Source organism: Saimiri boliviensis, chromosome 4, assembly GCF_048565385.1.
Source record: "Saimiri boliviensis isolate mSaiBol1 chromosome 4, mSaiBol1.pri, whole genome shotgun sequence".
Lineage (NCBI taxonomy): Eukaryota > Metazoa > Chordata > Mammalia > Primates > Cebidae > Saimiri > Saimiri boliviensis.
In genome coordinates this window covers 25,717,284-25,731,752 of record NC_133452.1, presented here as the reverse complement: position 1 = coordinate 25,731,752, position 14,469 = coordinate 25,717,284, and the positions used below count along the sequence as shown (strand labels likewise).

Here is a 14,469-nt window from a genome sequence, read left to right as displayed (position 1 = left end):
GAAAGCATCCAAAAGCATATTGCTGAAAGTGAAATCCCAACTTCCCACTGACTGTTTATCAACGGTGCGTATCAAACTGCCTTCTTCAGTTCACACAGTGGCGGAAAATTCTGATTGAAAAAACTGAAAAGTGAATTATATCCGAGGGCATCAAATGAGTAGAGTGATTGAAAAGTAAAAGACTGTCTCCTCCAGAAATGCTTTGAAAAACTCCTACCTGCTTTTTGCTTTTGAGCAAAGAGAAAACAAGAGACATTTTAAAATTATTTCTTCTAGCCTCAGACTTTTATAATGACAAACTATTTCAATTAATATTCTTGAAACTTTCAAATTTTGCTTTGAATGAGCCCTAATGCAGTATTAAATATGTACTTGCCCAATGCATTTTAAGATACAATACAAACTTTTTTTTTTTAATTAACTTTAGAGCAGCAAGAAAATAAGAACTATTCTTTAGGAACTTTTTAGTTTTAACCTATAATGTTTAGTTGTTCAGATGTTTCCTTCACTATTAGTCTGTTTTCATGCTGCTGATAAAGATATCCAAGACTGGGCAATTTACAAAAGAAAGAGGTTTAATGGACTTGCAGTTCCACATGGCTGGGAAGGCCTCACAATCATGGTGGAAGGCAAAGGAGGAGCAAGTCACATCTTACGTGGATGGCAGCAGGCAAAGAGAGAATGAAGATGACACAAAAGCAGAAACCCCTGATAAAAACCATCAGACCTTGTGAGACTTACTACCACAAGAACAGTATGGGGGGAAACCACCCCCATGATTCAAATTATGCGAGTACCATTCAAGATGAGATTTAGATGGGGACACAGAGCTAAACCATATCACCCTCATAGATGTGTCGTTTTAAAAATCAAGAAGCAGAGCACCAGTTTTACTCAGCTGAGTGAAATTATTATTTGTGAATCTGCATCAACCTGTCAGGGAAAGTGCATTTGTTGTTCTTTAAGGGTTGTGTGACTATGGGTTATGCTAGAAAGGAACTGCTAATTTTACAGTGACACTGTACCTGTGGAATTTCCAGGTGCTTCTGGTGGCAGGGATGTGTGGGCAGGAAGGACTGGATGAGGTGGTTGAGAAAGGTCTATGCAGGGCAACCCCATTGGGCTATGCAGGTTGTGATCTCACGACAGATGGGACAAGCTGTCAATCCAACCATGCTCAGCTCACCAGGTCACATTCCCTGGGGCAGGGTTGCATCTACCCAGAGAAAGGGGCCGTTTCCCAGCTTTCACAAAGATACTGTGTAAGACCTCCGCAAAGGCTCATTAAGGTACTCTATAGACCAGTAGTGGACCTTCTGATTTGTAATAATCATTTTAATCATACTTATAAAATTGGCATAAAATTAGGACATAGAAGATATGTCATAGGATCTGAAAATCAGAAGTTGAGTACTGTGCAGAAGTGCTGTAGCGTATGTCTTGGGGGCAGGATCTGTTTTACCTCTGAAATATTTGAATGCCATTTGCAAAGACTCTCTCTCTCTCTCTCTCTCTCTCTCTCTCTCTCTCTCTGTGTGTGTGTGTGTGTGTGTGTGTGTGTGTATCTACAAGCTGATCTCCATAATAAGCTTCACAAGGTTTCCCTTGAGCTGCTCTGTATTGCGTAGTCCCATGTCTGAAATATCTCACTACTTGTAAAAATACTTTAACATCTTGCTGTGAAACAGGAAAAGGTTGTGTTTCCAGGTTTTGGCAAAATTTGCCTAATGTATTTACTAGTCTTTTGGGGCTGCCTAATAAAGACTCTCCTTTATGATCAGAGAGATACTATATATTTCATTTATTCCCTTAAAGGCAAGTTGGGAACAATGACTTTCACAGTTGTTCTTTGTAGCATCCAGTGTCTTGGTTATGTGTGATATGGTTTGGCTGTGTCCCCACCAAATCCCAACTTGAATTGTATCTCCCAGAATTCCCAAGTGTTGTGGGAGGGACCCAAGGACAGGTAATTGAATCATGGGGCTTGGTCTTTCCTGTGCTATTCTGGTGATAGTGAATAAGTCTCATGAAATCTGATGGGTTTATCAGGAGTTTCTGCTTTTGCTTCTTCCTCATATTCTCTTGCCACTGCCATGTAAGTGCCTTTCACCACCCACCATGACTGTGAGACCTCCCCAGCCATATGGAACTACAAGTCCAATTAAACCTCTTTTTCTTCCCAATCTTGGGTATGTCTTTATCAGCAGTGTGAAAACAGACTTAATACAATGTGGCTGTCACCTCCATTCTTTGGTCTTCTGAGGTAGGTAGAAACCTGCTTTCTGAATTGTTCCTTCCTGATATGACAGAAAATTTTAAGATTCTATGTGCCAGATATAGTAGGCTCTTTATAGCAGAATTTTGATCTCAATGACCAGAGCATTTAATTAATCGAATATCACCATCCTTCCTTGTTCCCTGTGAATGCTATCAGAAAATTTATTCATGTACCTGCGGGTGCCTCATCATAGGAAGCTCAGTCTTCAGGTTTATTCATACTCTCCTTTGGCCAATGCATACAACAATTATATTTTTCTATCATAAAATGAAGGGATCAGAATAAACTATTTTGAACATTCTTGATTCTTTTTCCTTTTGGGCTTCAGAGATTTTTTTATGAGAGTGAGTTTTCAGCTGACTTTCTTATTTAGCCTCCATAGCAGGAAGCCAGAAGGCAGTGCTTATGAAAGCCACCATCTTTTCAGTGTGGGAGAGAGGCCAGTAGCTACCCCTTTCCTTCCCTATCAGTGGTTTGCCCATCAAGACTGCCCCCAAGCTAGGAATTATTATAAGTTCTCCAGAATTGGCTGATAATTATTAATAAAAAGCTGACATGGGCCAGGTGCAGTGGCTCATGCCGGTAATCCCAGAACTTTGGGAGATTGAGGCAAGCAGATCACCTGAGGTCAGGAGTTTGAGACCAGCTTGGCCAACATGGTAAAACCCCATATCTACTAAAAATACAAAAATTAGCTGGGCATGGTGGTACACACCTGTAATTCCAGGGACACGGGAGGCTGAGCCAGGAGAATCGCTTGAACCTGGGAGGCAAAGATTGCAGTGAGCCAAGATTGTGCCACTGCACTCCCACCTGGGTGACAGAGCAAGACTCGACTCCACTTCAAAAAAAAAAAAAAAAAAATGACATCATAGGTATCTATAGAATGGGTCGCAAATTTGGGTATGCAATTATAATCACCTGGAGATCATGCTAGACCTACCCAATCAGAAACTTTAGGTGCGCAGGCATCTGTAATCTTTGAAGCTCTTCAGATGATTCTGTCACCTCCTGCAGACTGAGGACCACTGAGCTGCCATCATCGCTTTGTTCCTTTGTTTTCTCTTACACAAAACTTTATTGCTCAATGAAAAAAGACTTAAGCAATTCCTGCTTCCTTCCCTATTGGACCTAGTTTTCAGGACAGATTATATGCATGCCTGAAAAGAAAATTAGAAAGCAGAAGCAGATTTTTGGAAGTTGGTTGTAAATTTCCTTTTAAATTCTTCACCTCCATGCAAATCAAAGTAGGACTTATTTGTAGCAACTTGATGAATACAATTTGCCAAAGTTTATTACATTATCCTTTATTATAATTAGACAGGAAGGTCTGTAGAATTGTCTGAATTTTCTTTCTCATTTACCGTAATTCTCTTTCTAGGAACTCATAGTACGGAATCAGGCTACAGGATATATAGGTTATTTTGATGCTCTATTTGTGCCTACTTCTATATTTTTGTATAACTTCAGCAGTTATACACTTTTAACCTTTTTGGAGACATTCTTAGGAATAGCAACCTCTTAATTGACTTTCTGTTGTAGTTTTCTTAATGTTTGCTCCCTGGCAACTAGGAGACCTTCTATGTCAGTGGCGGCAACTCATCTGAGGCTGGGCTGAGCTAGGAAAGGTAGGCAGGAAGGCAAGGTGAAGGCCCCCTTCCCTCCTTCTTAACCACACTTCAAGAGAGAATCTTTACGTCTCCTGTACCCTTTTTTTCCCTCTTAATAGCACATTATGGACTTGCACCTATGGACATGAGCTTGGGCCCTCATCTGATTTATAATTTGTTATCCATGACTTTATGGTTGTTTGATCTTGAGAAGGAATGACTGTCCCTGAACATTTCCGAGACCATTTTCTATATCGTTGAATTGTACTCGACTCTTCGTATTATGAGGATATAATGTTCCTTAATAGCTTTTTCATGGCTCTAGGAGAGCAATACAGAGCACAGGACCTGTCTAGAACAAGCAGGATGCCTACAAATGATCCCTAGTGTCCCAGGGTGTGGCACAGTCCCTTATACTACCCATTTAGTTCGGTTGAAGTGCCTCCTAAGGCTTGGCCAAGATGTAAGGAAGGAAGGCATCTCTCGCCTCTTCTTGCCTTGTTCATCAAAATGTATCCATTCCATCTCATCCAGTTGTTGCATGGTACATTATATTGGATACTAACTTAAGCAGATGGGTACAGCTCAACTCTATGCAAGCTAGCTAATGCGCTTTCGCCAGGTAGCGTAAAATGTTAACTTGATTGCAATGCATAGACTTTTAAAAGTTGCTAAGGAGTTAGTCCTTTACACAAATTGTATTTATAGTCTTGTGGTGGTTTTCAAATTATGAAATCTGTGTGGACATTATAAAAATTTTGGAAAATACAGAAAAGCAAAAGGAATTTAAACCATGTATGATTCTACAACTCAAAGAAAATGATAATTAACATTTTGATGTGTATTATTCAAGTTTCTGTTTCAGAATGCTGCAAATTCTGTCTTCTCCGTACCTACTTTTTCTGCCTAACAGAGTATATATGCTTTTCATGCCATCAGATAGCCTTCTAATCTCTGTGACTTATGTAGAAGCCAGGACCTCATTATTGTGCATTTAACTTATTTCTGAATTTCTGTAAAAACAAGGTGGTGATGAAAATATGTAGAGCGATGAGTTTCATATGCCTTTCCATTATATCTTTAGAATAAATGCACATAGATCAAAATAAAAGCACAATTGAAAAGCTTTTGATACATACTACTAAACTGTCTTCCAGAAAGATTCTATCAATTACCAATGTTTTAAATAATTAATATACTTCATTTGAAAAATGATTAAGTTGCAAAAACAAAGGCAGGACAGGAATTTTAAATTAGACTACTTTTTTTAATCTAGAAGAAAATTTAATGTCATTGCTTAGTTCAGCAGAAGCTGAGAACCCTGAACAATAGTATTGACTATTTTATTTTATTTATGTTTTTAAGTTGCAGGGTACATGTGCAGGACGTGCAGCTTTGTTACACAGGTAAACATGTGCCACTTTGGTTTGCTGCACAAATCAACCTAGGTATTAAGCCCAGCGTGCATCAGCTCTTTTCCCTAATGCTCTCCCCTCCCCTCCCCTCCCCTCCCCAAGGCCTCTGTGTACATTATTACCTTCCCTGTGTCCATGTGCTCTCATTGTCTAGGGAACATGCAGTGTTTGGCTTTCTGTTCATGGGTTAGTTTGCTGAGGATAATGGCTTCCACCTTCATCCATGTCTCTGCATATAACATGATCTCATTCCTCTTATGGCTGTACAGTATTCCATGGTGTATATGTACCGCATTTTCTTCATCCAGTCTATCATTGATGGGCATTTGGGTTGGTTCCACGTCTTTGCTATTGTGAAGAGTGCTGCAGTGAACATACATAGGCATGTATCTTTATAATAGAATGATTTTTACTCTTTGGGTATATACCCAGTAATGGGATTGCTGGCTCAAATGATATTTCCAGTTCTGCATCTTTGAGGAATCTCCACGCTGTCTTCCACAATGGTTGAATTAATTTACATTCCCACCAACAGTATAAAAGCATTCCCATTTCTCCACCACCTCACCAGCATCTGCCGTTTCCCAACATTTTAATAAATCATCATTCTGACTGGCATGAGATGGAATTATTAATATTTTTGAGAGTTCCCAGAATCCTTACCCATTTGAAAAATTACTGTTTTTAAAACGTTCTTGGCTGGGCACGGTGGCTCACATCTGTAATTCTAGCACTTTGGGACGCTGAGGTGGGTGGATCGCCTGAGCTCAGGAGTTCAAGACCAGCCTGGGCAACACGGTGAAACCCCAGCTTTACTAAAAACACACAAAAAAATTAGCCAGGCATGGCAGCATGCACCTGTAATCCCAGCTTCTCAGGAGGCTGAGCCAGGAGAATGCTTGAACTCGGGAGGTGGAGGTTGCATAGAGCCGAGATCGCACCACTGCACTCCAGCCTGGGTGACAGAGCCAGACTCCATCTCAAAAAACAATAGCAACCAAAAAATGTCCTGCTAACTTTATGGGGGAAAAAATTCTCAGCAGTTTAATTTGCATTTCCTTGTTTAATACAGAAATCTTTTGTGACTATATTATAAAAATATAAGATTATTTAGTGCATTGGTTAAGTGGTGCTGTTCTGAAGCCTGAGTGTTCACTTACTGGTGACCTTCTATAAATTCCTTGATCTCCCCATGCTCACACCAGCTCTGATAATGGCAGTACCTTCTCACAGAATCTGTATGAAGACTAAAGAGCATATCACATGAAAGATGCATAGACAATGTCAGGTGTATATAGCATGCATTTATGTTCTCTGTCATTTATATCTTCTCTGAATTGCCCTTTCACTGTCTGGGTAAGTAGATTTTTTGGTAGCTTAGAAATACATCTATTTTGTATCTTAATCCCTTATCTGTCATTTATTATAATTTCCCCCCAGTTGGTGGTTTGTCTTTCAACTTTGTTAAAGTGAGGAAACAGTTGAATATCAAGAAATTCAGACCAGGTGAAGGCATAGTTTTGGTCCAGCCTGGATCTTTTTTCTGCCTGTCAACCATACTGCTAGGAGAATCACCTTCCCCATATTGAGAAGGTCTGGTATTGATTATAGCCACCAGATATCAGAAATGGCACTTTAAGCAGCTTACATTGTTATATTAAAAATCACCATCATAGAATAAAACTTCTGCTTAATTTATGTAAATAATGATCATGGTAGATGAGAGACCATGGTTAATATTTCACCATTTTCCATTTATCACCAATTCCAACTTGTCAGCATTCCATTAGTGGTGATATAAAGTTCATTACTTCAACTTGAAAGAAGCTTTTAATTTGACACCAAGAGTGCTGATACATTATGTAACCATTATGTGTTACCACAATTCCCCTCTTTGCTGCAAATTATGTAGGAGAAAAGGAATCTTTCTCAACATGAAGTCTCATGTATAAAGGCAAGATGTTCCCTATATTAGCATATATACATGCTACTAAAAATGAAAGTTTTTTACTTCACTGAAAAAAATACGGACATAGAGACTATGACTTTGCTTTACTAAGCAGAGGAATTACCACAACCATCCTTGTAAAAACATGAACATTTTGCTTGTGCTGCCAACTTGTTTCAAAAAGCTATTAAAAGTGCGCAAACATGGATGCTTACGTGATGGACAAATGGGAGCGTGTTATATTATTGCTACTAGGCCATACATAATTGGAATTTTCCATATGAAAGCATTCTAAAAAGCAGTGTTATTAACGATGCTTATCATTAGGGAATGTTATTAAGAAGAGGAGTAAGGAAACTTCAACATCTAAATTTCACCTTTAGATTTCTGTCTTTACGTTGCTGCTGTCATTTTACTTCAAGCATGTTTTATTTTTACAACATCTTTAACAGAAAAAAAATTTAAATCATGATTTGCATGGTAACTATTTTAAGAGTTGTTAGTATGTACAGGAGGGGCTGCTTACCAGCGTTGAAATAGGCAACATTTGGATGTTGGCCCCAAAGACTTGTAGGTTGTTTTCATTCAAAAATACTTATGCTTGTAAGTCTTCTTCTTTTTTCTTTCTTTTCTATGTCTGTTTTAATTTGCGATTATTGGAAAACATAAAACTAGAAAAAGGTGGTTTCCCAATGCAATCTAAAAGTTTAAATTGCTGATTGAGTTCTGGATGGCTATGATAGTACTGCAGATGCCTATAGGCCTTTAAATACAAGTTGTTTGGCCATCTTATTTCTTTCCTTGTAAGCAAATGTCAGAACAGTTATCTCCTTTAATGCACTTATTGGAATAAAAAATTGGGAGTGCGGTAGAACATGTTTCAGTTTCAGTCCCCCGAAGGCAAATATTTGACTCTCAATAGAGAAGTTTAACTTCATTGTCTCTACTTGTAGGCAAAATGAAAGACCGGCTAGCAGAACTTCTGGACTTGTCCAAGCAATATGACCAGCAGTTCCCAGACGGGGACGATGAGTTTGACTCGCCCCACGAGGACATCGTGTTCGAGACGGACCACATCCTGGAGTCCCTGTACCGAGACATCCAGGACATCCAGTATGAAAACCAGCTGCTGGTGGCCGACGTGAAGCGGCTGGGAAAGCAGAACGCCCGCTTCCTCACGTCCATGCGGCGCCTCAGCAGCATCAAGCGCGACACCAACTCCATCGCCAAGGCCATCAAGGCCCGGGGTGAGGTCATCCACCGCAAGCTGCGCGCCATGAAGGAGCTGAGCGAGGCGGCCGAGGCCCAGCACGGCCCGCACTCGGCGGCGGCGCGCATCTCGCGGGCGCAGTACAACGCGCTCACCCTCACCTTCCAGCGCGCCATGCACGACTACAACCAGGCGGAGATGAAGCAGCGCGACAACTGCAAGATCCGCATCCAGCGCCAGCTGGAGATCATGGGCAAGGACGTCTCGGGCGACCAGATCGAGGACATGTTCGAGCAGGGCAAGTGGGACGTGTTCTCCGAGAACCTGCTGGCCGACGTGAAGGGCGCGCGGGCCGCGCTCAACGAGATCGAGAGCCGCCACCGCGAGCTGCTGCGCCTGGAGAGCCGCATCCGCGACGTGCACGAGCTCTTCTTGCAGATGGCGGTGCTGGTGGAGAAGCAGGCTGACACCCTGAACGTCATCGAGCTCAACGTGCAGAAGACGGTGGACTACACCGGCCAGGCCAAGGCGCAGGTGCGCAAGGCCGTGCAGTACAAGAAGAAGAATCCCTGCCGGACCATCTGCTGTTTCTGCTGTCCCTGCCTCAAGTAGCAGGCCGGCCCGGGCCGCCGCCGCCCGTCCCAGACCCTGGAGCGCGCTGGGAAGGATCCCCTAAGAGTTGCCCCAACTCTTAACGCAACTCTTTAGAGAAGAATCGCGAGGTTCAGGAATTGCAAACCAGCCCATGCTTGGAAGGATGGTTAGCACACCGTCCGATGGTTCTTCAGGAAAGACAGATTCCTACAAAGTTGTGCAATGTCATTATATGATACCCTTGCACTCTTACTCTCTTGATGGAAGCCAAGAAAAGAACTGACGCTGTATCTGACTGTAGGGTAAATGCCTGAGGCCTGCCTCCTAGTAAAAACTCAAGGAGGAAGTCAGTTGTGCGTCTGCTAATAGAATGGACTCATGATGGAAACTTCAGTTCCTTTACGTTGTACGGGAAATTCCTTGGTTCTGTTCCATTTTGAGCAAAATTGGCCTTGGGAAAAACCATGTTCTTCCTTTCCGATTCTTCATCCGGTCTATGCTATGCAATTTCTCCCCAAGGATAGATCTTATTTCTGCTCATTTCCCCTACTTATTAAAGTCACACCAAACACTTAGTGTTTCCTTATCTCTTTCACTTTTTAAATATCTTTCACCAGGTTATATTTTGGGATTATTTTTCCAAATGTTTTTAAGCACTGAATATCGAACAAGCACTCAAAATGAAGTATTAGTCGTGTTTTATGTATTTTTCACTGATAAAAATTATTTAACATTTATCTTTTTACTTGATTACATATGCACATATATATGTAAATGTAAGATCCTAATATTCACAAATGTGTGTATATAATGATCAATTGGTTTAGCTTCTTTTTTGTAAGCATAGTATATAAATTTCAAGAACACTTTCTGGCTCTCGGTATTGATTTGCTTGTTTTGAGTCTGTTTCACTCCAGTTTTCTCCTTTTTAGTCAAAACTTCATATTAAACAGCTCTCCATTGGTTATGGTGGTAGACAGATGTTGAAAGCTGCAAATGTATACAGAGCTAGAGACAACTAACATTATTGGAAATACTGCTTTTGCTTCACTGTGGAACATTCCTTTCATGCATAGAAATGAAGTAATTTAAAGTAAAAGAATTTTCCAGGCAAGCTTAATAAACATTACATTATAAATATATTTTTATACATTTGTGTTGACCATTTAGTTTACTTTCTTAATTACTGTTAAATTTTTTTTTTCTTTTTTCTCTCTCTCTTTTTTTTTTTTTTTCCTTTTGAGACAGGGTCTCCCCCTGTCGCCCAGGCTGAAATGCAGTGGCATAATCACAGCTTACTGCAGCCTTAACCTCTCAGGTTCAAGTGATCCTCCTACCTCAGCCTACAAATAACTGAGACTACAGGTATGTGCCATCATACCCAGCTAATTTTTGTATTTTCTGTAGAGACAGGGTTTGGCATGTTGCCCAGGCTGATTTCAAATTTGTGAGCTCAAGCAATCTGCCCACCTTGGCCTCCCAAAATGCTGAGATTGCAGGCCTGAGCCACTGCTCCTGGCCAGAATTTTTTTCTACTAGCTACTTGAGACTGCGACATCTGGATGGAACTGAGTGGAGAGAGAAAAGAATGAAAAACTCCAAGAATTCCCATGAGGGTGTCTTGCTTTCCCTCCTGAGTTACCATACTTCAGGAAAATCATCAGGCTTTAGAGATATGGTTTAGTCTGCAAACTTTTTAATGCTCTTAAACACATTTACCATGTTTTCTGGCCTTCCTCTGTGTCAACTCTTAACTCTTCCTAATCATTATTTAGTACATGAACCAGTTTAGTACTGGTCATATTTCTTAGGTCCTTCAGAAGGTGGAGTTTTAAAAGGAGGAGAAAAAGGAATATATGAATTCTTTAGATCACTGCCTGACCTGCTTATGACTAGGAAAATCTATCCCTTATGTCCAATTTTAATTTCATGGTTAAATTTGAGAATTGTGGAAACCAAAGCCCACAAGGCTATTCTCACATTTCTCCCAATTTCTTTCTCAGGTAACTCCAGGGATATGTATCACCTTTGACTTAATTCCCTATCTCTAAGGGAAAGGGGAAGAAGTGTTCATGTAGCTACATTGCAATGCTTTGTATCATAGAGGAGAGATATTGTAAATAGAAACTGCCAGCCAGTTTCCACAAAAAAAGAAGAGTTCATAAATCTGACTTGTTTGAATCCATAAAGCATTTTCTTTGCTTCGAGTCATCATAAAAGTAAGTGAGTTTTCAGGCTCTGTATACATTGTAATTCCCCGCATTTTATATTGGAGAGTTTGGTGCAAACTGCACATCACTGCACCAAAATAATGAGTGAACTGTTGACTATGGAAAAAGAACACTTTTTCTTCCTGCTGTTTGGTAAACATCTCAGTGTGACACAGTGGTTAAGAGTGCAGATTCCAGACCCTGTTTCTTAGATTTTGACCTTGACTCTGCCACACACTAGCTATCTGATTTAACTTAGTTTCTCTGTGCTTCGGTTTCCTCATCTGTGAAATGGAGATACTAGTACTTACCTCATAGAGCTGTTGTGAAAAGTAATAACTGAATGTGTAAAAGTACTTAGAACAGCGCCTGGCACATGCGAAGTGCTTTGTTCATTATTGTTATTACATAATTTTGTCTTAGACTGAGAGCACTATTAGTGACCCAAGTAAATTTATAGTTTCTAGGTTCAGAGGAAAAATAAAGGCTTATTTTTTGTTAACAGTCTTAATAAAATGAAATAAAGAAGCCAAGACCCCTATCTTCTGTGAATATTAGAGCTTTTTTTTCTGCGGTGATAAAACTGTTTTCACTATGGCATTTCACTATGGCATCCAAACATGTACTGAAGAACAAATGAGATGTTCCACCAAAAACAGGTAAGCAGGAAGCAGGTGTTCTGCTCAGTTTGGCAGGCGTTCTTTCCTAATTATTCCCAAGTTGTGAGTCAGAAGATCCCAGAAGGAGTTCCGGGAAGTTTCAGAGGCTGGATCACAGACCTAAGGGGAGGAATCATTCGGCCCACTGCACATCCTGGCCTATTCACCAAAGCTCTTCCCAGCTCTGACTTCCATGCCAGGCAGTGTGTGAAATGCTGCCTTTTTCCTTAAGAAAGTGTGATCTAGTGCCACCAAGAGATGCTGTAGAGTTGGCTTTACCAATCTCATGATGCTTGCTTGGCAACTCTGAAAGGTGACTTTGGCCAAGAAGACCTTGTGGCAATTCTGCAAATTTCATGCACTAATGTCTTTTAGGGTACAGAATGAAAGAACAAATCACAAAGAACAATAGATTCTTCAGGGGCTGAAGGTAGGAATCTTTTATAGCTATTTTAGCATATACATTTCAACTAGCCAAATATCAAATTTTATAACTACAACAAACCCACAGATTATAGGTGGTAACAACTCCAGAAATGTCAGAACTAGGAAAGGTACCCATCCAGGATGCATCAGTATCGAGGATAATATGAATTAGAATTTTTAAAATGTCAATCATTCAAACATTTTTGAACTGTGACATCACAGGAATAATGTTATGGCCTTTTCAGGTAACAACTTAGAACAGTGCTCTTTTCATATCAATGCCTTTACATTTATTTAAAAATTGTCCTAATGCTTTATAGTTAAATGTCATATACAAATATGTTCAGGCTCTAATATATAAAGTTCCTAACTTGACAGGAAACTACTGAAGATTGTGTGCAGCTTTAAAATAATAAAATAGGGTAACTATAGTCTTGATTTTTATGTATAAATTCTACCATTCTATATTCTACCGTCAGACATATTTCTACTCCTTTCTTTGAAATATGCAAAGTATCTCCAACTGTAGCATGACACTCATTCATTTGTAATCAAGATGATAGTTTAAAACATCCAATTGTAATCAGAGTAACAGTTGACTTACTTTTGATAGCAAAGTTGGAAATCATTGCAATTAATAAATGGGGCTATTGGAAATGGAAAATGAATATGATCTAGAATGTAACTTCATTATATAAATGTTGAGTGTCTTTATTATCAATGCATTATTAAGAATGGGCAAGATGTCCTTATACACTAGCTTTTGTAAAGTCATGTATCTATTGGTAATAAAAGATTTTCTGAACTGATATTCTGAGTGAGACTACAAAGAATGCTTTAAAACCAGTGATATCTGGCCAGGCATGGTGGATCACACCTATAATCCCAACACTTTGGGAGGCCAAGGCAGGCATATCACTTGAGCCAAGAGATTGAGACCAGCGTGGCCAACATGGTAAGACCCCTTCTCTATTAAAAATACAAAAATTAGCTGGGCCTGGTGGTACACATCTGTAATCCCAGTTACTCTGGAGGCTGAGGCATGAGGATTGCTTGAACCAAGGAGGCAGAGGTTGCAGTGAGCTGAGATTGCACCACTGCACTCCAGCCTGAGCAACAGAGTGAGACCCTGTCTCAGAAAACTAACAAACACAATAACAAAACCAGTGATATCCTGCAAAATGAGGAGTGAGAGACTAGTTCCCAACACTATATTTTTTTAATTCCTGATGTTTATTTTTAAGGTATATTTTATACTCTATTTGAAACATCCGTAGATACCTCTTGGACCTCTTCTATTTTGCTTAATCTATATTTCTACATTTTCATGGTCCTACAGCCAATTCTTTAGATATATCCATCCCTCTGTATCTCAGCATCCCATGATGTTTGATAGAGGGTAAAAATAATAGAGTGTGTACATATATATATATATATATATATGTATATATATACACACACATAACACACACATATACATGTGGCTATATACACACACAAACACACACAAACATATATATATATATATATATATATATATATATATATATATATATGGCTACAGAATCTACCATCGTCCCCTATCCCGTGCTCCTTCTGTCTACCTTGTCTTGCAAATGGCAGCATCAATCAACTTCCAACTGCCCAGGTCAGTTAATTATCCTCTCTTGCTTCCATTGCAGCTTCTAGCTGGTCTCTGGCCTCTAGTTTTGCCTTCTCCAGTCTAATCTCTGTACAATGCTATAGTACAGTCACGGTGCCTTTTTGTCGTCGTCATTATGTTGTTGTTTTTAACTGCAGTACTACATACATGACAAATTTACCATCTTAACCATTTGTAAGTGTACAGTTTCTGTGTTGGCTGGCTCTTAAATTGCAATAAAGAACTGTCTGAGACTGGGTAGTTTATAAAGAGAAAAGGTTTAATTGACTTACAGTTCCACAGGCTGTACAGAAGGCATGGCTGGGGAGGCGTCAGGAAACTTACAGTCATGACATGAGGTGAAGAGGAAGCAAGCACACCTGCACATGACAACAAGAGAGAGAAAAAGAGAGAGAGACAGAGGGAGACAGAGAGAGAGAGGGAGAAGTGCCACACACTTTTAAACCATCAGATCTC

The 14,469-nt window shown here is 39.9% G+C and overlaps 1 protein-coding gene across 6 annotated transcripts in view; it reads left to right on the top strand.

Moving 5' to 3' along the window:
* Window positions 1–13,159, top strand: part of STX11 (syntaxin 11) — a 54,143-nt gene extending 40,984 nt beyond the window's left edge. For all 6 annotated transcript variants that reach the window (XM_074397333.1, XM_074397334.1, XM_074397335.1 and 3 more), the window contains one exon: window positions 8,205–13,159. In XM_074397333.1, coding sequence (XP_074253434.1) covers window positions 8,205–9,073 — 869 coding nt within the window. In that variant the 3' untranslated portion in view covers window positions 9,074–13,159. The remainder of the gene's footprint in view (window positions 1–8,204) is intronic.
* The last annotated feature ends 1,310 nt before the right edge of the window (window positions 13,160–14,469 follow it).